The 26033-nt window shown below is 40.7% G+C and overlaps 2 protein-coding genes across 2 annotated transcripts in view; both read right to left on the bottom strand.

Annotated features, from left to right (window-relative positions):
- Positions 1–7772, bottom strand: part of LOC127373216 (leucine zipper putative tumor suppressor 2 homolog) — a 32823-nt gene extending 25051 nt beyond the window's left edge. Inside the window, exon 1 of the mRNA XM_051417466.1 lies at positions 7512–7772. The gene's annotated coding sequence lies outside the window, so the exon portion shown is untranslated. The remainder of the gene's footprint in view (positions 1–7511) is intronic.
- Positions 7773–20323: 12551 nt separating this feature from the next.
- On the bottom strand, positions 20324–25900 carry twnk (twinkle mtDNA helicase). Its single transcript, XM_051417593.1, has 7 exons — positions 25803–25900; positions 24888–25552; positions 23685–24387; positions 22732–22972; positions 21904–22011; positions 21531–21672; positions 20324–21203 (listed from the first exon to the last, which is right to left on the bottom strand). The coding sequence occupies exons 2-7, from the start codon at positions 25521–25523 to the stop codon at positions 20868–20870; spliced, it is 2166 nt and encodes a 721-aa protein (XP_051273553.1). The 5' UTR covers positions 25524–25552; positions 25803–25900; the 3' UTR covers positions 20324–20867.
- Between the last annotated feature and the right edge of the window lie 133 nt (positions 25901–26033).

Here is a 26033-nt window from a genome sequence, read left to right as displayed (position 1 = left end):
ATGGATTACAGCAGGATGCCAGGCAGCTGACACAGCTGAAGAGTACGTGAGTGGGAAAAAGGGGTGGTAGTGAGAGAGGAGGAAAAAGAGCGTGAGAGCAACAGGGAATGAAAGATGAAATAAAAAACAAAAAGAGGAGAAGTAGGAGTGAGAGAGACTCCAGGCCTGTACTGTACAGCGGCACATATGGGCCTCCCTGCAGCAGCTGTGAATGTCATGATCACACTAACTACCACTGCAATCACAGCTGCTCGCGGGGAAAAGGGCACGTTGTTTTTCGTGCATTTTTTAAGACACGTAATAATCCACAAGTGACAACAGATGATGCAACACGAGTGGAAAATATTCTCCTGTCACACAACTTGCTTCTTGGTGTAAGCCCAAGACTTGGGATCAAGGCCAAACACAACAAAATTGTGCCCACATTCTCTTGACTAGCTCTGGGATCTGGAGCCATGTAATCCGCGCAGTTACACTGAGCTTCTCTTCCCATCAATCAGAGAAGTATTTTGTCATTCTGATTTCTGAAGGGTGTACTGGGGCACATCGGTGTATAACGTTTACCATGTTCACCATGCTAACATTTGGCACTAAACACAAAGTAAACCTGAGGCTGATAGGGATATTTGGTCATAAGCCAACTGGAAAGTGGGACGTTTTTTAAACTAAAATTTAGACTTGAGGGCAGCACTAGAGGATGAGTCAATTTGATGGCAATTCATCCCAGAGCTGTTGAGACACTAGATGAAGAGGGGAAAGTGAAATCAGTCCATCTAATAGTTGTTGAGATGTTTCAGTCTCAACCAAAGAGCTGGGCCTACCAGCCGACTGACTCACCAACGGACCAATCCTAGAGCCTAACTGCTAGCATGGCTAAAAAGCATGCCGCTAAACTGCTCAGCAGAGTTTCCACCAGAACTGATGCAGTAGAAGTAATTCAGTGACTTCCGATTCCCCTCTCAAGTTAGCCTGGATAAGAAGTGTTTTCCCCTCCAAGGACACTTTTCCCCCCAGTCACTAAGTGATGTCGATGACGGTGACTTTGCTCTGAAGGCAGCAAAGTCCAGCCATTCTGGCATCTTATCAGGGCTGTTTACAAAACTGTAAATCTAATCAGCGCTGCAGCGGTTCCTTGGGACTCATTCTCAAAGTGGCTGCAGGAACAGATGGAGCGACGTGGGTCAGCTCTGAGGAAGAAAAAGGCCACACGGACGGGACGGATTAAAAAAAATAAAAGTTAATGTGGTTATAGTAGTGGAGCAGTGATTGAGTAAAGAGACAAAAGGAGAGGACCAGTTTCTATTTCTCTACACAGCATATTAGAAATTAACAGGGAGGAGGGCACTTCCATCATTTCACAATCATCAGTATTCAAGGGATGAACACTGTACGGTTTGTGGAATGAAAAACAGCATTGGCTCGTCATTTTCACTTTCCGTCTTAACTTTTCTAAAAGCAGTGGAGTAATCTGATTCTATGAGCCAAAATCAGTTAGGACAGAGGACGTGGATGAGACTGCTCAAAGTAATGTTGCAGAAACTGACTATTATTCGTAGCTAAATGTGACTGTATTCTACACAGAGGAGATTAGGACACACTGAATCAGGGGGGACTAAAATCACTTAAATTAGCTAATGTCGTCAACATGAATGCATTGCGATACTAACAGAGAATGTACTTGTTTATTCACTGAGATGGAGAACAGTGTGACAGTATTTGTTGTACTAGTCACGTGGCAGAGAAGGTTTCACTGGACTTTCATTTAAATTCAAACAGGTTTCCCATGAGCTCTCTAAGGGTGACCTTTGGCAAAAGTTTTAGAAGAAGCACAAGACTGTGGACTGGCATTAGGAAGTTTAAAGTTTTAAAATATGGATGGTGGTTGTTTTGGTACCATGGTCCATTTGCATTGAGATGGGGCCATTAATCAAAGCGCCAGGAACGGAGGTGACAAAATATGGCGATTTGGGAGGTAAAAGATGTCTACAGATTAATGGCTGCTCTGCTCTGCAGCCGAAAATTGGGACGGAGCAAAATCACATGAGGTTTCAGCAGAGAGCGCTGAGTGGGAGGCCTGTGTGTATGTCATACATCTGTTGCTAAATCCTCTAAATACTCTTCTTCAAATATTCATAATCCCAGACATAACCTGCCTGGTCAGGACAGACACTCGGCTCCAGATTACACAGACAAAAGGAGGAAACAAAGACGTCCCGACCTGTTCCCAAGCTCAGGGATCCTGGGTGTCTGAAATGTCGGTCCCTGCCTCTCGTGTGCAGTCCAACTGTGCTCAAAACACCAAAACCTTAACCTGAATGCAGCAGGTGGTTTGTTACACAGAACTATCAGGAAACAGTTGGAATGGGCCATAAAATATGTCAATCAGATATTGGTGGTGGTGATGCAATATGCCAGGTAAGAGTGTCGAAGATATATATATAAACAAATATAAACCAGCTTTGAAAATGTTTCATGGGAAACAAAGTGTATAGCGTTTAGGCCTTAGGGTCACATTGTGCTTTGGTGAGAAACACTGAATATAAATATTACTGTTTGTTTACAAGAAAACTTGGCAGGGTAACTCATGTTTTTTGTTTTGTGGTCTGTAGGGCTGCATTACAGCCACAGTCACACAAACTTAAGAACTCATTTCTCAGTGTAAAGAAATACAACACAGTTCAAGATTGTTCCTCAGTGGCCCTATTATCCACCCCTAACTTGTAAAAAAATACAGTTTATTTATACCACCTTTCTTAACCTGTCCTGGTTAAAAGCTGGGTTTTAGGACAACAAAAATGAAAGTTTATGATTTAATGTAGGCAGGTGAATCAGACAGAAAAATAGATTTGAGTCACAAATTTGTGTTAACATTGTAAGAAGACTAGAACACGAATCGCCCTCATGTTATTTACAGATGCATGTACCCAGCAGAACAGGGTCAAAGAGTGTTTACAAAAACAAATTTCTGTGACTGAAAACTTAATCAGATCTGATCTGAATCGCGCTGTCGCAGTAAATCTGGTGTTCCACACGGGTTCAAAGGAATCAGATGAAAATCTGTTTAAACCACGCTCTAACGGGGAGAAAAGGAGGCCTGACGGCGAAGGCCAACTGCGCTCACTCTGTTTTGTCAACACGCCGCATGTGTTGTGGATTCAGCATGTTGCATACATTTTATACAGTGTGTTGTGACGCTACAGTGGATCCGCAACAACCAGCAATCTGCCAAATACACCGCCAAATCCCCCAAACGGACACAAATCAACAAGTCTTTATTCAGCAGAACCTAATTTGAAGACATTAATGACATCATTCCAGGAGCCACATAAGAAATGTTAAGCCTATAACTCACGATGTATTCCTTCTTTTAGTCACGTAGAGACTAAACAGACATGAGTATGTAGCCTATCCTGCGTCACGGCTCATTGTTTGAAAAGCCGCTCCGTGTCCCAGAATCATTATTTCAGACTGGGTTTTTAAATAGTGTGTGCTGTGTGGGAAACTGCGCAACATCAATAATTACAGCAATCAACCAGCGACAGGAGAGTAAAGTCAACACAATGGGACGCGGCATAAACAACAAAACCCACAACATACTAAATCAGCATTTCATTGGACATGTTGGGCCCTCAGGAGAACTAAAAAACAACACAGTCCTCATGTTGTCTGACAGCAAAACACCTCCCACTGTGTTCCCATTGTTGTCTCGTCTTCTAAAGTTTCTGTTGCGTTTGTTCTTCGAGGAGACGGTTTGTGTAGCCTGATACAAAGAATGGAGGGACTTGACCTTCAGTTCAAACGCCTCAAGGGGAATAGTCAAAGCAGCACGACAGCGAGGTATCGCTCACAGAAAACACATTATCTTTGATGAAACACAGCCTTTTAGACTAATAAATACTCCCCCCCTCCCCCGCCTTCCTAATTCCACAAAGTCAAACTAGAAACCAGCAAGGTGTGTTCCTACAAATAGCTCATTGTAAAAGCATGATCATCCACATGCACACGTGAGGACAAACACATAACGTCTGCACACACTCAGGTGTACTTAACCAAACACACCGTAGTGGGCCTCAAGGCTGTCCGTAGACCTGCTCTGCAAGAAGTGGGCCTTACTTTGACAACCCCTTACAGTAATTATCACGTAAAAAAGGTGAGACGCTGCTACAGAACCTTTTGATAATAATGGCTTAAATCCTCGAGCCAAGAAGAGTATGTATATGTTTTGCCACCATGAATTAGAAGCCATGTATTTTTCTACAAAGCCTACAACAGGTTAAAACGCTGATGAAGAAACACAAACAAAGGGACAATATGTTAAAGAGGAAGTGAGCAAGACACCGATGGTAAAAGATGGAGGAGAGTTTGACATTGATATTTGTTACAATTTGTTACAACTTGGCTTATTTTCATAGGTTTGGTAATCAGCTATAACATTACACTCAACAATGTAACTGCAAAGATTTGGGAACACAGCAACACAGCGACGATGAAGTCCAAGGGGACAAGAAAAACAAGCAAGTGAGTGTACCTGAAATGACCGATAATCTCTCATAGCAAAGAGAAAAGTGTGCGTGTGCACGACTACGGTAGATCCAGTGGGTCAAAACTGAAGCAGGAAGTTAGTCTTTATGCCGTGATGGATGTCTACAACGGAAAGTTTGGGTCATAGTTTTAGCCTCACGTTTGTTTTCTCTTCCAAATAATTGTAGTTAATCTCGAGGTGTTTAAAAGCTGTCGGGTGATCGCTCGTGTTTCTTGCGCCATCAACATCAGTGCTGCTAAAATAATCCCATTAATTCCATTCCCTAAACTACAGACAATAAGACCTCATTTATAAGAAATCTGAATTATACTTAAATACTTAAATCTCGTGTTGAACAATTTATCTCCTCACTCTTTTTTACAGTCAATATTTGAGTTGTAGTTCTTAAATACTAAGTTCATTATAACTTTCCTTACTTAAAAATAAGTCCAGAATCTTAAACTGGTGTTGAACGATTGATCAAATTTTTGCTTGATCACCTGTGATCAGATGACCTAACCTAACCTAAATCTGGAAACCTTTCAGATTAGACCAAATTTTAGTTCTTAAGACTACTGTCTAAAGTTCTCTATTAATACATCTAGTAGTTTGGCATACTATGTCCAATGAATAAAAGGAGATTCAGATTAGATAACACTCTCCAACCCGAACCCTGAACATGCAGAGTCATAAAATGCCTGTCATGTCGAAGACGAAGCATGGTCACATTGGGAGTCTCTACGCGGATGCTAACACCCTGATATGCTGACAGAGCAGTTCCTCCGAGGGAAGCTTGCCATGTGCTTATAAAATCACTTGAGAAATTATCAATGCAAATCAACTGTGGGCCCCCCCACTGTCGAGGCTTGCTGAGGTAAGCACTTGACCTTCCCCGTGTGTTTTAGGCTGAAGAAATTTGAATATAATATCATGCAGGGTTGGGAGTTCAGGGCTGGGAGAGCTGCTCTTCAGTTTATTTGCTCTTCTTTGTCATGTTATCATCTTGTTCCAAGTATTTGGCCTTTGTTTACAGATGAGGCAGCTGCGCACAAAAATAGACTCTGTGCTTTTTTTAAACCTCATTACTTAAATGAGCACACTTGGGAATTCTTTTAGTATAAACACACCGCAGAGCTGCTGTGCACATATATGCACCATAAATCCCTTCTTAACAGAAATCCAATTCAGCAACAAGCTAACAAGCTAACTTTTTGTGTGCAAAACACTTTATTATAGTCTTGTGTATCCTAGTAAAAACAGAAACTGTGAGGTTCTGGTCCCACAGTGAGCCTGGCGACGTAACAACAGCATGAACAGTGCCTCTGTGTCGGGCTGTAAGTGGCTGTAGACAGCATCCGAGAGGGAATACCATTCATGTTAAGAATTCACATATGTTATTGCTGTGCCCCGAGGCAGGTCAGCCAATACTCGTGAACCACTTTCTCATACATACAAGCTGGAAAATAGACAGTGGGCTGTTTTGTGTTGTCACTGGGATGTGAAATGTGCCACTGTCCCCCAGAGACAATGAATGGTGTACACCAGCGGTTCCCAACCTGGGGGTCGGGACCCCCACTAGGGGTCACCAAAGCGTCACAGGAGGTTGCAAGGCCTTCTTGATTTAAAGGGGTGTAAGAAAACCTAAAAATATACAAAGTATGGCCTGTATTTTGTTCATTTCTGTGAAGTTTAGATTATTATTTAAGATCTAAACTTTGAAGACTGAGAACACCTGCTATTTTCTATCTAAACAGCCTCAGCCTGCATTAGAAAAGTATGCAGTTAAAACAACTGAAATGTCCATGCATACGATAAAATAAATCAGAGAATTTGTCTAATAAAAAGAGGCCTATTAAGTAGTTAAGACTGTTAAAAATAGAAGAAAAATACATAATACAGACAAGAGAATTGTATAAAAAGTTCCCTAAAATATCATGAAAATTCCTCTCTTGTGCAATATTTAATAATCTGCTCAAAATTAATTCAAATCACTTGTTTTACACAAACTTCCTGCACTTATTGTGGTCACAATTTGGTTTGATTTTACAATTTATCAGTTGTTCTGTACTGTTATTGTTATTGCATTGAATATAATATGAAATATCCATAAAATATGTCACTTGGTGGGGGGGGGGTTGCCTGCCTACTAAATGCTAGAAAAGTGGTCCACCAGTGAACACTTAAACCCAATATTCTGGTCCATACTTCTGGTCTGTATTTGGCATTTTTAGCTCCTACAAACTCAGCACCCCATTCATTGTACAGACCTAGATTTAAAGTCCCAAATGATGCTTACAAGTTTATGGATTTTTCTTTGTGGTTTCCAGCTTTAACGAAAGAGAAGAAAAAGCTCACAAACACTGAACAAACTGTCATAAATAATAAATCAGTAGCATTTTAGCCTTTACCTGTGGCTGCAAAGGGACAAAGGTTAAAACAGACTTGGATAACAATGTCCACATTTCTAAGCAGATAAGACAAAAGCAATACGATTTGTTTTGGGTGCACGATAAGGAAATTGTTGATTTATGATCTGGACTGAAGCTGAGGTCTGAGCAGGAAATGAGTCTGGATGTATTTACTGTAAAGGGGGCCACTTTGTTATGTCTAAACCCAGTCGACCTGCCATGGCTGATGCACACGTTGATAAAGAAAAGACTGCGTTTTATTAGAGAGAGGACCACTTCAGGAGGCGTTTTTTACATAGATTTGACCAAAGAAGAAAAATACACTTCATTTCCTCTCCCTTTCATACAGCGTGTGCTTTTAGCTTGAAGGAACAGCAGCAACCTTTCACACACCTGTGCAGAGGGGAGTGCCAATCAAAGTGGATGTTCACACGTTAAATTAAAGTGTCCATAAACTTACAAAGGACAGAAAGACACACATGTAGTCCTACAAACGACAACACCGACAAAACCCCTTTTACTTCCCTCTTTGTATCATTGTTTTAACTTTAAACAGCTACAGTGAGACTCCGGTAACTCACCGTGCACGGTGCAGTGGACAGTCCGGGGACAGCTGCTCTGTTCTCCAAAGTCTGCTGAGGGAAATCTGAATGCGACGGGTTCTTTGTCCTGTTTTATTTATTTAAACCGTCTTATCCTGAAACTCGTAACTTTAGCGGGCTGTCTGTTGACAGTGACAAATGTTCCGTGTCTCTCTTGCTTCCCTTCTTGCAGCGGAAAGCGCGCTTGTTGTTGTTGTGCGGGGAGCTGGACAGGCGGTGTTTAGAGACCACGGGTAAAGCTGGCGAGAGGAGCGACGGCTACATCCGGTTGTCGCTTTCAAAATAAGATTGGCCTACTTATTTCCTCAGGTAGAAATACCAGAATCACTTTTATTGGCCAGGTATGTGCACAGACACAGACTAAGCATAACACAACGCAAGCAACACAAGCTTAACAAAATAAACATAAATAAACATAAACTACTATGTACAGTTATACATATATAAACAAACAAAAAACAATAACATTTGTACATTGTAGAAACAAGTGCAAAGGATGCTGAAATAAATATTTACATGCAGGTTTATTTTTATGTACATGAGGTAGGTGGATGTGATAGTATATACAGTATATGCAGTAGGCACAAATTATAGTATTTACGTTTTAAAAAGAAACCTAATTACAACAATGGAAAAATAAATAAATAGTTTACAGGTGCAGATATTATCACAGCCCAGTGGTTAGAAACAGTTTTGGCTTGTGATCATTGAAGTTACAAGTGTATTTATTTAAAAGGGACAATGCACATTAATTAACACAAGGTCCTTAAAGGTCGAGTGTGTAGCATTTAGAAGGTTGATGGCATATCAGAAACATTAAAAGAAAAAATACAAAAGGACATAAGCACAAACAAAAAGTGCAAAAGCACAGATAAAAGCACAGAAGGACAAACAGTAGTAACACAGTGGCCATAATAATGTGTCCTATATGTCATGGCCATATGACACATAAAGGAGATTGGAAAAAATACAAAAGCTCACAAGCACAGACAATTAGTAATTCATTTAATTAGCAGTTCATTTAATTTGAAGTGTTTTTTGCAGCGTGAGGAGGTACAAACATGCAGAGTCTGAAAAAAATGTGTTTTTGTTGTGACCCTACAGATTTGTAAATTTCCCCAGTAAAGTCTATCTTATTTATCTTCTGTTGCCCAAGTTGGGAACCACATCATCATTATAATTATAAAAACAGAAAATGAAAGGTCAATGGTAAATATATAATGCACCTAGTTGTTTTAGGACATGTAGCTAATATTGTCATTGTAAGGAGAGGTGTTACTGATTCTCATTTACATTTATCAAGCAGTAGACAAAATGTTAGAAAAACCTCTTATAACACAATACAAATCAACAGCACAAACTACAGACTCCAAAATGACTGTAAAGTTAAATCAGCACCTCTCCTAAACAGTTATGTAAGCTACACCGAGAAGAAAAAAAATATAAATCAACATATGAGGATGTAAAATTGCCTTTAATGCACAAGTAAAGTGGCATAAAAACTGTATATATACACAGAAATGGCAAAATCGCATACTTTTATTTTTAATGGCAACATACTAGCTTCCGGTTTTGTCCTGTCTGTGAGGAGCTTGACGCACCTGGAGTGCTCTCTCTCTCTCTCTCTCTCTCTCTCTTCTCTCATACACACACACACACACACACACGCACATACACACCATTACCCTACAAACACCAGTAGTAGCACACTTTTGCCCTCTGGGCCCAGTACAGTCTGTTATAATGGAGTAATAAATACAGTATAACAACACTATAAACGCTACATACTACAATTTCTGTGAATATGATAGAGACAGCAATGGCATAAGTATTTATAACACAACAACATTATGTCATAATTATGACCAATTAGACGCATTGTAATATTTGAGCAGTGTCCAATAATAGATGAATAAACTGAACCGGTGCAGTTGAGTTGTAAAAGGATTACAGCATGGAGGCCTACAGTACAATGGGTTGTGATGAAGATAAAGTAGGCCTACCCTAGATACCCAGCCTGTTCCAGCACAACCGGTTCTTTGCTCTGTATTCTAAATATGTAGAACGAGGTCATACCTGAATAACCTCAACCCTCTCAGGCAAGCCTTTCTGCTCCAGAGGAGTAAAACAAGGCTATACATAGTCCCACAGAGAGCTTTTTTAATCTGTTATGGTGAATGTCACTTTTTTTTTTTTCCACATAGGCAAGAAAATGAGATAAGAATAGTGTGCTCGTCATCTTCAGAGTTGAACTCTGACTGACCCTCTGGTCCCACATGCCATAAGTCCACGTCTAGTACACACTTGTTGTTGTGTTAGCATTAAATCAACCACATTTAAACTTTTAAGTAAAGAGTAAGCATACAGCATAGTCCAGCACCATGCTTAAAACTGCTTAAAACTCACCAAAGATATTACAGTTCATCATCTGGGAACCATGAATGTGCATATCAAATTTAAAGGCAATCAATTAAACAGTTGTTGAGATCTTTCAGTCTGGACTGATGTGGACCCACTGACAGCTAAAAACAGGCGATTAAAAACACTAAACAGGAGGTGAAATAGCTAACACAACTATACAACAAAATAGAAAGAGTAATATAAAGAAATAAAGCAGATAATGCATATTTCAACTTGAAAATAACTTCATATTTATAAAAGACTTTATTAATAAAAGAGAAATGCTTCCCTAGTGTTGCCAAAGAATGATTGACATGAGCATTACATTTCTGTTGACACTCCCCAGCATATAAACTTTCTGCTTGTAAACCAGCAGCTAACAAAATTAGCGTAATCCTTACAAACACACACACACACACACACACACACACACACACACACACACACACACACACACACTGGTTGCCTTATTCACTTTGTGTGTATGTGGCACATTTCTTAAGTTTTCCTTAATTTTCAAAGAGCTAAACACCATTTGCAAGGAAATTGGATTTACTGAACTGGGCGGCTTTGTGAAGCTGGTGGGGCTCCAGCAATCGGGCCCGATGGGAATGGAGGAAAATTGTCCCATGCACACTTATCTGGCCTACAGAATTTGAGAAGAGTTGTTACAGTAATTGATAACTGTGTGGGTTGCAGCGTGTCTGTTGATAATGATTCCCAAAAATCAAACCTCTGAGTCTGCTCTTCGCCACTCGAGCACAGGGACATTGTGTTCCCGCATGCTCTCTGCTCCTGGCTTAGCCTGGGTGTGCATGCTCAAGATGCCTATCATTGCCCAAAGCAGCCAGCCCATCTGCAATTATGTTGTGTTGGCTGATAATGACCTCCCCTCTGCGTCCACTGTGGAGCTCATTTTATTCATAAACATGCCGGATGGAGCTAATTGGTGAAAAGTAATTGGTCAATGACGCTGCAACTCATTTCACTCAGAAATGCTCCCATCTATTTGAGAGTCCATTTCCTGAATGTGAAACTGCAGTACTTTCCATTATGATACATTAGGCGAGTGCAGAGGAAGCCAGGAAAATACAGATGTAAGGTTTTCCCATGTGCCCTCTTATGGGATTCATACTTATTTGATATTCCCATTTGTGCACTTTACATTTTGATTTACATGCTGTACCTTGTTTTTCTCCCTTTGCTTGTATGTCTTTATGCATGGACCTCGCGTGTTTCTTCTGAGTGATTCAGCTGTGCTCTTATCTTGGCATTTTACTTAGTGCATTTAATGTTTTTTGTAGTTAGAAAAACAATAAAACAGATAAAAGTCTGTTACAGCTGCACAGAAACAAGAAAACACTTGCACCCAAAAGCACTAAGAGCAAAAGAATGTAAATGAAAGCAATGCTCAGCAAGGAGGAAATCAGTTTAATAAAAACAAACTGCATGAATGATAAGTAGGTAGAACAGGGGGAATGACCCGCTGATACCTGAACTTGAACACACTGCCTTTTTTACCTTGATCTGCTGCTCTCACTGTGTTGGGAACCCAGAAGAGGAACAAACAAAACCACATATCATCTGCGCTCCCTGACCTGCCTCTGAGCACAGTGACTCAGTAGTAAATGAAAAGGATGTTACGATATGAAAACCAGCAGATTATAACCTCAAACTGATGTATATTTATTTAATCAACGTTATCATGTGGTGGAGTGATACTACTCACAACTAGTTTAGAGGATCATTCTGGTGTGTTACTACTTGGGTCCTATTTTTATAGACTTGGCCACTCCTATCAGCTATGATAACGCTATACTCACCAAGTTAATTACATAGATCTGGGAACACAACAACACTGATAAAACAAATTCCAACAGGGCCAGAATCACAAGCAGGCGGAGGAACAGAGAGGTTATAAACAAGCCAACAGTTTAGTAAATTGGTCTGTAAGCTATGATGGATGTTTACAGCTGACAGTTTGGGTAATTCATTTCCTGTTCACCTTAATTGTCTTCCAAATCCATTACAAATCACTGCCGAACAATAAATATTTATTTGATGTGACAGTGTTATGGCTACGGTTTGGTTCGGTGTAGACACAAAAAAGTTTTCTCTACTAAAAGTGCACCATAGAGGGCACTTTATCAAGTTTTCTCCACTAAAAGGGCACCATATAGAGGGCACTTTATGAAGTTTTCTCCACTGGAAGGGCGCCCTGGAGGCCACTTTATCACGTTGGTCCCCCCTACACCTTTATTACCTGTCTAGTCAGTGGAATCGACCAGAAACACATGGTTCACAAAGAATTATGGGTGCTGTCTTTCCAGGTAAGCTGGTTCCTTGACATTTATGGCAAACCTTCAATTTATTACCAAAAAACAGAGTTTATAAAGCTCTGACTGTTTTGTTCAGCATCCACACCTGGTGCTGCTGTGATGTTGCTCCTGTTCAGAGGTTTGAAAGGAGCATCTGGCCTGACAACACATGCATTGTTCTTTCTTTGAATGCCACAGCAAAGCTTACTAATAAAACCTTTGAAATCTAGCATATAACATAAAACTGCTCTCTTTAAAATGCTTTGGCTGTTATGTTTGCAATTGTTAAAGCTTATTTAGTACAGAAAATGTCTGATACTGTAGATGATTCAGTGACAGTGTTGATGGACAGCAGTTATGAACTGTATTTCCATAGAAGCTGCAGAGTTACTCGTATTGAAGAGTTTGTCTGTCAGCTGAATGGAGCATATGGTTTTTATGCTTCTCCTAATTAAGGACAAGTTAATTATGAATTATATTTCCATATGTCTTGTAATAACAAAGCAATCAGTAAGGGTCTACACATGTGCCCCTCTTGACTAATCTCCAAGAGACAGATGTTAGTTTCCCTGTAGGTTCAGTTACAATAGCTTTAAATTTATAGTCAGAACATGTCACTTGATATGAATATTAACATTTTTGGCATGGTTCCATGTTGGCTCTGCATGTTTATTTTCTGCAGGAATTCAGCTTCTTTTGTCATTATTGCCTGGAGCTGCGAGGTGCCAAAGACTCCCTCAGCCATCTAATCTGGGTATCACTGTGCCAAGGGAATTGCTTTGTCATTTATTGAATAGTTCACTCACTTTGACTCCCATTATCAAATGTTGTTCTTTTGTAATTGGGGAGCTTAATTAAAATATGCAATCATTTCATGCAGAGTACGAGAGGAACATTCAATAGATCTCCAAAAACTCTCTTCCATCCACATTTGTTGGCCAGTATTTTCTGCACACTACCACAACTACCTGAAAATAGTCTTGAAATGACAACATTCAGCATTAATATTTATCTCGATGGAGGATACTGCACCGTTAGGTAATCAGATTAACTGACCATGCTTGTGCTGATAATGCATCAATTAACTGCTGCACTGGCTCTGGTTTCCTGCGCTCAGGCTTTCATGAAGCAGACGGTCAGTGTGTGCACACAGTCCGAGAAGATTAGGCAGAGAGGGGGCCTCCTTTGAAGGTGGCCATGCAGACGGCTAATTTGAGAGTGAATGGGCATTTTCTTTGGCCTGGCTGTGGAGCATGCCTGGTTGGCTGGGCAAAGCTGTCTCCATCTCCCCTTTCTCTGTCTTTCTCGGAGTGAATTAAAAGAAAGGCTGGTGTGATGTGTTGGAGGCCTGCCAGGAGCCTCACTTATCCCCAGTGTAGGACGCTAATTCTGACCACTTGCTTTAGAGGAATGAGGCCCTCTACTCATTAAAAGCAGAGATGGCTGCTCCTTAAAAGCCCCCAGCAACTACTCCCTCCACCTCAGACTCCACTTTCCTGACCACAAACCCACCACTTCTACCTCTGTAATTATCCTCTTATTGTCACCTTACCAGCCCCCGCATTTAAACTCTATGATTTTTCCAACATTCAGAAAAGCCAGAACTGCGGAATAAGAGCGTCTCCAGTCCCCTCAGGGCTCTTGAACAGCCTCCACACCCATGGTGCCAGGGCAGATTAAGCCCCTCAGCGCTGTCTTTGGCCAGATCTCGGTGTTACATAAGCCCCAGGCACGCTGGTCTCTCTCGAAAGCTTTCCCTGTCGTGTTCAAAAGGCAGAACATGGCCAGTCGAGCTCACTGAGACGGCAGGTGTTTACAGTACAGCTCTGTCACTGAGGGTGGATGGTCAGCTAAAGGCCTGTTGCTAATGCTACATGACAGTTCAGCATCTGAGACACGAGCACACGGTATTCTCAGCGTGACTAGAGTGGCTGAGGAGAAACAGGAGGGTGACGTTAACTGGAAAAGTGATGGCACCTGCACGGATGCTGGAATTGGTGTGAGACAGACTGAGTGCGCCCAAAAGCAGTACATGCTGGTTGACCTTTGGGTGTTTGTAGGTGAACCACTCTACCGGCTACCCACAGAGAGGTAAAGCACGGCAGGTATTCTCAGAGGGGTACATTTAGTGCACTCAGCTGCACTTTACAGTTCAAAGCCAATAAATTTACTTTGAGTATTGTATTAAGCTGACACACTTAGTTTGGGAGAAGAAACAAATGACAAAATAGTTTTTAATCATTTATACTCAACATCGTAAAGACTCAGAAATAGGTATAACAAAACACTGACATGTATCAAACAGTTGCTTCTTTGCTAATTTAGGAGATAAGGAAAACATTAGCATTCATTTTAAATCATGTTTGTGTCACCTGATCAAATTAGGTCCAATAGTCACTCTCTTTTAGCTCTGTTTTTGGTCTCCACCAGCCCCTTAGGGAAATATCTGGCTCTTCAGCTGCTAAATGCTTCATAGCATTGTCTGTCTGCCACTTGGTGCTGGACAGCTATCATGCAGTGGACTTTTAGAGCTTCCTAAATGAAGTGGTGCCCCATAAAAAGAAAATAATGAGCTGAAAGAAAATTCCAGGTCGGCATTTGACATAAAGTCCTTGAGTTTGGCTGTATTTGTAAGATTATTACAATTATTGTACTTTTATGTGGCTATTCATCATCACAACTAACACATTTTGTAACAACCACTACAATATGTAATAGTTTATTACAAAACATAGGGAAATGTATTTTATATCACATGCTGTTGTGTGCAAAAGGTGGGTGTGAAGTGAAAATAGTACTACATTTTGTGAAGTTATTACATAATGCGGTGTTATTACATAATGTGTTGCGGAACTTAAAAACATATTTTTGTCAAGCTGCTTCCAAGTTCTAGATTAAACCATAAAGCTCAACAGAAATCTATGTTTTCTTTGTTTTTTTTAAAGGGTAAAAGTGCTGGGCATTGTAATTACTCAAACAGTAAATAGTGTATTTGTTAGGGACTATTTTGACCCACGGATTAATACGCATTTTGTGCTCTAGTGAGTATTTACAGCAGCACAATGTGGGATTGAGTCTAAATAAACTACAGTGTGTGTGTTCATAGTGGTGGACAGACATGTGCAGCGGTGTGGCTCACTGATGTGTTTTTAATCGGTTTTAGACAACAATGGGTCTGTAAGGCACAAGAAAAATCCAACTTTGGCTTCACAGTTTTGGTCTTTTCACAAGATTTGTTTGCAATAAGAAAAATACAGAATAGCATTAGCCATTAAGTTTCACACAATGAGCTGAAATATGAGCCTTCTCCTGGTCCGGGAGCACAGAGGAGAGGATGTGCACATGGTTATTAATATACACAGTAGCAGGCATACTGTCGGGCAATGTGGGTCAAACGTGCAGAGTGCACGTGAATAAGTGAGGCAGAGTAAACCCCCGCCTCATGTCCTGACATTAAGGGGATGGTTGGGGCATTTTGAATCAGCTTTGAGTCTGAAACGGCCTCTGGTCTCTCTGCAAGCGTTGTGCGTCCTCAGCAAGCTCTGGCTGCAAATACACAGAAAAACAAGGCACGTACTTTGTGTTGCAATGGTGTTATTTATGAACATTTCAGAGCGATTGTCAGTAGAATCATTGTATCCGACGCAAAGACTGTGCAATGATCCTGTTAGAAATACTGGGTCCCAGTTTCTCACTTTGAAGGATAAGAAAAGTTACTATGCTTGCTTAAGAAGGAGAAACTGTATTGTGACAGACACAGTGTACTGATGAACTTGCTCTACATACTCACTGTACCACTCCATGCACTCAATGTTCTCCCAGCATGTTCTGTCACACTTTCTATTTTAATGTCAGTCTGGGTCAAATTATGTTCTCACTCCCTCCTTAAGCTGCTAAATTTGAAAACTGAGTACCACAAGTCTCAAAATGCATTTAAATTTAACCCCACTGAAACGGTTAAACAAGCATGCTCAAACAAAGTCAAGGATCTAACAAAACAATCCCAACTCAATGTCCAATTTTTTCTGTTTTAAATCTTTCAACTGCATTACAATGTATTCGTCATCAGATGAGCTTTCTCAGTTGTAACTGAACTGTAGATGTTCAAACCTCACATTTTTACTGAGCTTCTCGTCCATGTTGGCTCATTTTCAACCAGAGCTTTCAATGATACCAGTTGCTATTTATTAAAAAAAAGAGGATGTTGGTTTATGTGGCATTTAAGTATTTCCCTTTTCTCTCCACTGTACTGTACAATAAAAGCAGAAATTCTTTATAAAGAATGCATCTGTTGTTGCATTAAATATAGAAAGCACACACTTCCTCACACTTACTTTAAGCCACTAGTAGCCATAGAACGTGCATAAACTTGCTTTAAAGGAACAGTTTGACGTTTTGGAAAATATGTTTATTGGTCTTGGCATTGGAGAATTAAATGAAAAGATCAATATCACTCTCTTACAGTAACTATACGCCTAATATACATAAAGCTACAGCCAGCAGCTTAGCTTAGCATAAAGACTGGAAGCAGGGGAAACAGCTACCCTAGATCCAGAAAACTTCTTGTTTTTACACTCTGGTTTTTGTACAGTTCAAACAAATAAGATATATAATGTGTTAATTACTGAGCTTTAGATGTTTCAAATTTGTCTTCTGTTACCTTTGAACAGAGCCAGGCTAGCTGTTTCCCCATTTCAAGTTATTAAGCAAAGCTCAGCTTATCGAATGCAGGCTGAAGCTTCATATTTCATATGAGAGTGGTATCAATCTTCTCATCTAACTCAAGCGTGAATAATTAATTTCCCAAAATGTCAAACTATTCGTTTAAATTTAGAATTAAGATTAAATATGCTGTTTATTGTTGCTGATTTTCTCCAAAATACTATAAGACTAAAAAAAACAATTCCGTCTTGACACCATAAAAGAGGAAACATCTATCATAACCAAGATTGATGGAAAATACTCTGAATATGATCCCATCTTGGACGTTGAGTAAAGTCCTATTGCAGTGCCAGAGCCCCTGGCTGATTAACTCTGATTGAAAGTCCTGAAATTACCTCCAGACTTGGTCAAATAGTTGGCTTAATGAAGGGCAGCTAATGGGGCGGAGAGCTATGCATGCATGTCATGTATCCATGCGTCCCATCATCAGCAGTGCTGGGAGCAGCTGGGGCCTTGAGTTCATTTTTCGCTGACAGCTATAAACCCTGGATTTTTTTCTTGTTGGCAGAATCAGTTCATGGAGTACATGTATTTCTAATACTCCTCAAAATTACATCCGATCATGATGTTTTCAGTGGATTCTGGGTCAAGTACTTCATAAGAGAAAGGGTTTATCTGCAGCTGAAACATCATATCCTATAGCGTTTTAATGAAGTGGAATTTGTTTGGTCTCTGCACAATTTGTTTCCTTCGTGATTAAGAGCTGCGTAACTCAAGTTGTTTCATCTGCTCCCCTCTCCAGATGGCAGCTATTTGAATAGGCATGCAAAAGCTCTGATCAGCACAGGCGATTCAAAACAGAGAACAATCAGGCGTACAGCGCTGTACTCTGATATATACAGTGATTTCAGCATTTCACCTTGTATTTTTTCACCACCTGTTTACTCTGTGAAAAGAAATAGAAAATTTGAGCTGTTATCTTTGAAAGCTTACTTGGATGAAGCTCTGTAACATTACAAACTATGACTGACAGCTTCAAGTATTTGAGAAAGTTCTGTGCATCTGCATGCATTTGTGTCACACTCATTCATTCCAATTTTTGTGTGTTTTTTCCTCTTTTGGGGAGCTGGCAGGCGACAGATCTGGGCGCAGTAATGCCTCAAAACACAAAGAGCCCCATTCAGAGGCCTCAGCATCCATATCCTACACCCACACAGTCAAGAGGACACCCAGACCCATCCAGTGCACAGCCTGGAGTCATTATGGAAGCAATGTGTACTTGCACAGCAGTAAAACATTCACAAGAAAACATTAAGCATTAAAGGGAGGCTCGGTGAGGAAGCAATGAGAGCAAAAGGGTGGAACAGAAACCTGGATATCACCACATCTGTCCAGGAACTGTCTCCCTCCTGCAATCTCATCTACAGTGATTTACATTCATCAAACATACTCAGGAATTGTTCCCACAGCTTTCAACAATATTTTACAGTTTCAGTTATCTGAGGTTCTCAGGGGTCCACACCATGTGCAAAGTGAGTCTGGAGCCACGAGCTTCCCTGGACTGGTCTGTCAGAGACGGAGCCAACAGAGATCTCAGAGGCAGACAGAGAGGCCCCAATGTCCGTAAACTCAAGACTGAGGCGAGCAACGGTACAGCATTAAACGGGGACTCATTTTTACACATCAAAGTCTGTGTACAGGTCTTGGGGACAGCATCCAAAATTTACACACGCCAAGAGCCAAATGTGGGTACATTTGGGTTTGGCGGGAAAAGCCAAGCCAGCATAGGGCCAAGTTTGCATCACTGTGTTTTTTTATGTATACTGCCCGAGACTAATGTGATCCTCACTACCTATCATGACATCAACAAATCATATCGAAGCAGCTTACTACAATTTGACACTACACAATGACTGTCTATGTTTCTGTCATAACAAACGTCAGATTTACATGTTATTGGAGATACTAACATGGCAACATAACACATTCCCAGGGTTAAGCTCCCCAAAAAGAAAAGTTTAAAGACTTTGGACCCTGCTTGGGGATGTGTATAAAGTCATGTGGCTGCACCAAGTCTCATAATATTCCAAGTGATGTCAGTTGATTAGGTCTGAACTTTAGGTCTAAAGTTTAAAAATGAAAACAAGGGGTGTGGAGTTGGCTACATTAGGCTACATTAGCCGTTATTTACATAACACACACAAATCTCTCCCAGCTATGAGTGGTTGAGTTGCACTGTGGGTTATGTACGCACCAGGTTCTGACCATGAGTGGAATAAAATATATGATCTCTGGTTCTGCAGCATCTCTTTTGATATTTTTTGTATTAACCTGTCCATCATGAGTCTGACAATGTTACTATATAAATAAGATATTAAAAATATCATCATGTCATCTTTGGTTGATGTATCATGCCTGTTGCTATGGGCTTTTTCTGGTGCGAGTCCAGCATCTTAATGAGATTCCCAAAGTGCAAAGATCCTTAATTTTTTGAATGAGTGTGTGACTTGGGGGGTGAGAAACAATTCACTGTGTGGCTGCCAAGGTTGAAAATCATCAAAGGCCCTGATATCAAACACGCAGGCACTTTCATTTTCCCACACTGAACCGTTCCCTTCATATCATAAATCAGAAATGTATTTGGCTTCGCAGGGACTTTGATGAAATACGACACTTCAACCGTCAATACATCCTGCAGCAGCTGACAGAACAGCACAATGCAGACTTTCCCACCTCTGAAAGCTGCTGATTCCTCTTATAACCCCACACCAGTGCAGGCAGGACCTGGCAATTGACCCAATGAAATATTCATATGAAGATGTTTTGAAAGACTCTTGCATTTATTAAAAGTCACTCAGTTTAAATAATGGATTGTGTAACATGACACTGGAGATGGCTCAGTCTGACGGCATTAGGCAGGTGCGTGACAACCTATAGAACCTCGTCGCCTTTTCAACATAATGTGTAAGCTGACACAACATAATTATCAGTGTTAAAAGGTTGTAACAGCCACAGCAGGAGGGAAAAAGGAGGCCGAAGATCTAACTCTACTAACTCTCTAACTAAAGATCTAAGATTTTTATGAAAAGCAATCACACAAGAGGACTATGGTGCTTGCAGTTATTGAACAAATAATTAATAAATAATTATTCTTGTTAATAGGCATGATTGTGAATTGTCACACTTGTACTTATTGATAAAACTGCATCAGTAATGTTTAAACAGTCACTACTGAAGCCTAAAGACAAAGCTAAATCAAATACAGCTTTGCAGTCTGCCACTTGCACATAAAGGTGGTATTTACTGTGGATCTTTATTCTCATCAGCTTCTAGCCGCAGTGAGCTTCAGTGTCATCTATAAAGCGCACACTGCCCCCTATTGACAACAATTGAAAAACACAGACAAAAAGGGTGCTTCACAAGCATTTTATATATATATTTTAAAAAAAGCATTCAATAATGCATTGTTGTATAAAAAGTCAGTAGAGAGAGTTCTTGTGTCATCCTGGCAAGCAGACAGTGTGATAATGTTTACCATGAAAACTATAACTCTTGGTGTCACAGCATATTTAGAAATTGTAGAACACTTTCAACAAGGAATTCAGTTTTAATACATAGTAGTACCTGCACAGAAAATCTTTACAAGCTGTATAGGAGCTTAACGTGTACTTTACCATCATTATTTCACATTCTGGTTGAAGCATCCATATTTCCATAATGAAATGAATCTTAAGTGACTTCAAATTATCCTTGATAACTATAACTGTTTCATTGTGAATCACAATCAGAGCTTTTATTTCATATATTCTACAATATATATGTATTATGCATTGTTGCAACATACTTAATTTTCAGCTTAGTTAAGACATAAAACTGTCTAACACCATCTTTAATTATCTTTTTAACCTTAAAGTGTGGAAGTGGTAAAACAGACTGAAACTGCTTATGAACTATATTACTTCTGCATACTGTCATTTCCAGTTCGAGGATCTTTACTAGTTTGTCGAGTTTTTGTTGTTTTGGCCACTTTTTCTTTTTTAACCTGTTCCTTCTTCACTGCCTCTTTGACCTCCTCGACCTCTTCATTTTCTGGCTTGCCCGCGACCTTTCTCAGCCTGACCTTTCCCTTGACGGGGGATGAGAACGTGAGCGAAGACTTGACGAAATCCAGAGGGAAGATACCCACGTCTCCGTCGAAACGGTTCTTGGTCACCTGCAGGGACCTGCGGCCGGGACACGTCGCCAGCTTCTTCTCCTGCAAAATGAGTACGTTGTCGGCTTCTTGGCTGGCCTGGAGGGGGTTAGAAGATCAAGGTGTGTCTTAGTTATGTCAGGACACATGTAGTTTCATGATAATGTCAAGTCAAAGACAAAATAGCAGATAAAACTTTATTTAGTAATAATAGTACGCTAAATATGTGGCTGTGAATTTTAGATTTTTAGAGCCTGAGGCACTTTTACTTTTATCATGTTTGTATTATGTTTGTCTTCTGTCTGAGTTGTTTGTTTGTTTTTATATTTCTATCAAGAGTAATGCCTTATCTTTTACTGCAAACCAAATTTACCCATGGATACAAATAAAAGTAACCTTGAAAACAGAAACACTCCTCTGTCTTACCTTTGCCGAGCCAAAGATGGATGCTGTTTGTAGTTCCCGGTCATCCTCCTCTTTCCTGGGGTGAATGATCAGGGTGACGTGGCAGCTGCTGTTGGTGGCAAACTTCCTGAATGCTCCGATAATGTGGTCCTGGACTGCAAACCTGGACCACACGAAACATCATTTATTTCCATATTTGTCACGGACAATGCATTTTAGAAGTACTGTGCCTGATGAAACGGATACTTTACTGGACCAAAACAACATTCAGACTAATTCATTCAGATTGTGTAAAAGTTTAAAGTTAAATAAAGTTGCATTTGAAATCAACTTCATTCATACCGACAGAGATACAGGGCAGAAATCTTCCTATTTGTCATAACTGAACTCTTACTTGTCTACTGTGAGGTGTTCCTGTCCCATCATGAACTGCAGGTTGTCTATGATGACATGGTTGATATCATACAGGTAGACAGCATGTTGCATAGTGTCCAGCACTGTCCTGTAGAAAAGGTTGGAGAAGGGTTTTCATGTGAATCTGAAGATGTTAAATATGTATCTCACACTGCAGTTGAGTAAACAACGCTCACACTTAACAAATATATACTTTCCACTTGTCATAGTTGGAGTAAAGCAAGTATTACAGACAAGCACTAGTTTAAGAGCTGGAACTAACAATTATCTTCATTATCAATTAAATACCATTATTATTATTTTCTTGATAATTGTTTGGTCAATAAAATGTCAAAAAATGCTCATCACATCTAGAGTCCAAGGTGACGTATTCAAATATTTTGATTTGTCTAACTAACAATCCAAAACTCAAAGATTTTCCAGTTAAAAAGATATAAAACAGAGAGAAGCAGGATTTTCTCAAATTGGAGAAACTGGAACCAGAGAATGTTTTTCTTTTTTTAAATAGTTTAATCAATTAGTAGATTATCATATTCGCTGCCAATTTTCTAATCGATTAATTGACTAATCATTACGCTTCTCTTTAGCTTAAATTCAGTACAATATCGAGAAGAATTTGTAGCAACTGCCGGCAGAGTCTTACAGCTACTGTTTAAGCTATCCAGTGAATTACTCAATGTTCTGTTCTTGCCAGACGCTCACTGAAAAGAGCAATTACATTATGTCGACTGGGATTAAGTTGTACCTGCACGCATGCATGCAAAACAAGTACAACTAGCTGGATTCCTGAAACCCTGACCAGACTTACTTGAGGTTCTGCTGCCCGTGGAAAGTCATAAAGTAGAGTGGCAGCTCTTCGAACTTGTCCGCCCAGAAGTCGTACTGCTCCAGGTTTTCCTCCAGCCTCTGCATGGCAAACTGTGTCAGCATGATCTTCGCCAGACGCACGTTGTTGATCTCAAAGCTGCCCCATAACGTGTTGACCCCCTGCATGCAAAGGTCCAGGGCAACCTCGCTGATTAAGGTGGTCTTCCCACTGCCCGTAGGACCTGGTGAACAAAGAAACAATACATATTAAGGTACACTACAGATATTTGGTTGTTAACTTGCAGAGAGGAGAAGAGACAATACACGTACCAGTGTTTACACCTCCTATTCAAACGTGACCCAATGTATTCTTTTTCGGGACAGTTTGAATGAAAGTCAACCCTGGCCTGCTGTGAGTGTGAATGTTGTACTTTGATCCATATATATAAAGTTTACACCATTTCAAATACATCATGGAACCTGTTGTTAGGAACCCTTATAAACTTTGAGATTGATAATCATTTTTAAAGTTGCATTAATGATTCTTTTGGGCTATTTGGAGGCATTTAAACAAGCTGAAAACACCAAACTGACTTTTTGTTACTTAATTATTATATTTTTTCACCAGCTAGTTGCCAACTTTCTCTCTAGTGAATGTAATGGGCAGGTAGTGTACAGATAAAGTTGCTGAAAACGACTACCTTCTGTGGAGTTTGTTGGGCAGAAAACTAAAACAATGACGCTCTGTGGATTCGTCACTACCTTTCACATTAGTCATTTGATCCACTGTTTATATAAAATATTGATTAGTGCATCTTTAATATTTTATGATCCTATAAAAGGTGTTTACAACAGTATTAAAGAGGTACAAACCAGGACTACACTTTTAATAATGATTACTTGAGAAACACATTGAGAAATGACCGATTAGACTTTTAAACATCATGTTTATACCTGTGAAAACAGTCAGCTCCCCCTTGCGGTGTCCCTTCAGGATCCTGGTGAGCTCCTGAAACCTTTTCCACTTCACTCCAGCCACCTGGTCTGTGTTCACCAGCTCCCCGTACACGTCCTCTCTGAGCTGCTTGAAGGACACTATAGACTTATGGGCGGCAGGGATGGAGGATTTGATAATTGGGACGAAGTTCTTCCCCTGGGCCAGAGCCTCCACGGGACACGGCCTTGCCTCCCCGGGCCGCACCAGCGAGCAGCGCCTCAGACCAAGCTTCCGTGAAAAGATCTTTGACGCCTCCCACGAGCGAATGTCGCCTCCCAGCCACAGAGTCACACGCTTGAACTGTTCCAGGTAAGGCAGCAGGATCGGCGGAAGGCAGCTGACCCCACGTGGAAGAGCAACACTGGGGAGTCCCGTGGCCTGGCTCACAGCCAGTGTGTCCAGCTCGTGTCCCGTCAGCACCACCTCAGAGTCTATACTGCCCACCAGGGGGAGGCCAAAGAGGTTGTAGTAAGAGTTATACTTTGGTAGTGTCGCTTCATTATAAGTAACTTTTTCTGTGTCTGTGCTTTGGGCGGAAAGAATCTTCATCCCCTTTAGAGTGGAGTCGGGTCCACCAAACCAGGGGAACACCAGACTCTTGGTAGGCTTGAAGACCCTCACGCCAAACTTCTTGAGGGTTGCATCAGAGATCTTTGTGATCTGAAAGAAAATGATAAACAAATGTATCATCCTGAGAGGAAAATAGTCTTCAGATGTCACAATGTTTTCTCTCATTTATTTTATGTGAGAAGGTATTGTACACAATTTCACGATTTACCCGTCATTTTTAAATTCATTTAGTTTAATTTTAAATTCCCGCTGTTTGAACTTGTTTCTGAAAATCACCTAGCAACTGAAAATAAATCTAAAATTACAATATAAATATTAAACCACATGTCAGTATGTTTTATTGTATTTTCTGTTTATTTTGTTATTTTTTTCTTAATATCCTGTCTTGTCAGCTCCTTGCTTTAACCAGTGTTAAGTTTATAGTTATTATGCCGTGACTACAGCATTTTATTGTGTTCACACCTTTTCAGATGATGGTGTCCGGCAACAGTGTGGTTCCTTGATTATTCTGACTTAAAAAAGATAAATCCAATAATATGTCAGGACACACACACACTCCTTTAGATAAACCAGCACACCTCAACAATTACCTGAAACATGGTTTTGATCATCTGAGCCTCGTCCTCAGGGAGGTCACTGAAGACCACAGAGCTGGACCAGATCATCTGCACCTCCCTCAGCTCTCTCTCCCTCTCCTCCTGCTCCTCCACACTCTCTGGATATCCCAGCAGCACATGAGGGCTGAGGAAGTCCTGCTCCTCCTTCTGCATCACCTCAAGGCAGTCCTGGAGATCCTCCCAGCTCCCTTCCACCAGGGTCTCTTTGCACAGAAACTGTCCGGTAGTTTTGTCCACGAACAACTTGAAGCTGTCCTTCCTGGCAGACGAATCGACAAAGATGCTCGGGATGTGGAGGCAGCTGTAGCCATCGTGGAAGGGAACATCTCTGGAGCGCAGATACTGTTTGATATCTGTGATTGTGACAGGGCTCACAGGAAACTCCACAAGGGACTTGGCGTCCTTTTTATAAGCCCTGGTCCCACTGTGTGCCACGAAGCAGCCTTTACCCAGAAGCTGTAAACCACACGGAGCCTCGGGGGGCCTGTGAAGGGGCCCCTGAGTGAGATGTCTCACACAGAGGGATGAAAAGTGTGTTTGGTGGAGAATGGTCGGGGCTGGCACCCGCAGGAGGCAGGCGGTGCCCTTCAGCAGCCAGCTCCTCCACATGAGTTATCTGGGTTAGGATCTTCAGTCAGCTACAGGCGCGGACATAGAAAGAAACATCAGCCTCGTATAAGTAACAGCAAGGATAACGTTGTGTCTCGGGTGACCTATGCTAATTTTAAATCAGCGATGAGGGTCAAAAAGAGGGTTTTTTTTCTATTAAACAGACGTCGACGATGCAAGGAATTAGCCTGAATGTGTGTGAAAGCCTTAACTTGAAATACATTACGTTTCATGGAACAACAACAAACAAAAATCCAGTTTACTGGCTCCGTTACTTGCCCTCATTCTCCACCATGCTTCTGTAACCCGGGCTTTCGGGTGCGTTTTCAAAATAAGTCCGTGTGAAACACAGGGCGCAAGGAAACGTTACCGAACCACCAAGGTGTGTGTGTGTGCTACATTTAGATTTTTACATTTTTTTTAAACATTTCAAAGCTTTCGATATTAATGTTTAATACATTTAAAAACACGTTCAACGCTTTTAATCTGCTGACGGAAGAAGTCGTATTT

This window comes from Dicentrarchus labrax, unplaced genomic scaffold (assembly GCF_905237075.1).
Source record: "Dicentrarchus labrax unplaced genomic scaffold, dlabrax2021, whole genome shotgun sequence".
In the NCBI taxonomy this organism is placed as follows: domain Eukaryota; kingdom Metazoa; phylum Chordata; class Actinopteri; family Moronidae; genus Dicentrarchus; species Dicentrarchus labrax.
The sequence above is the reverse complement of the archived record's forward strand: the minus strand, read 5'-3'. Positions and strand labels throughout refer to the sequence as shown.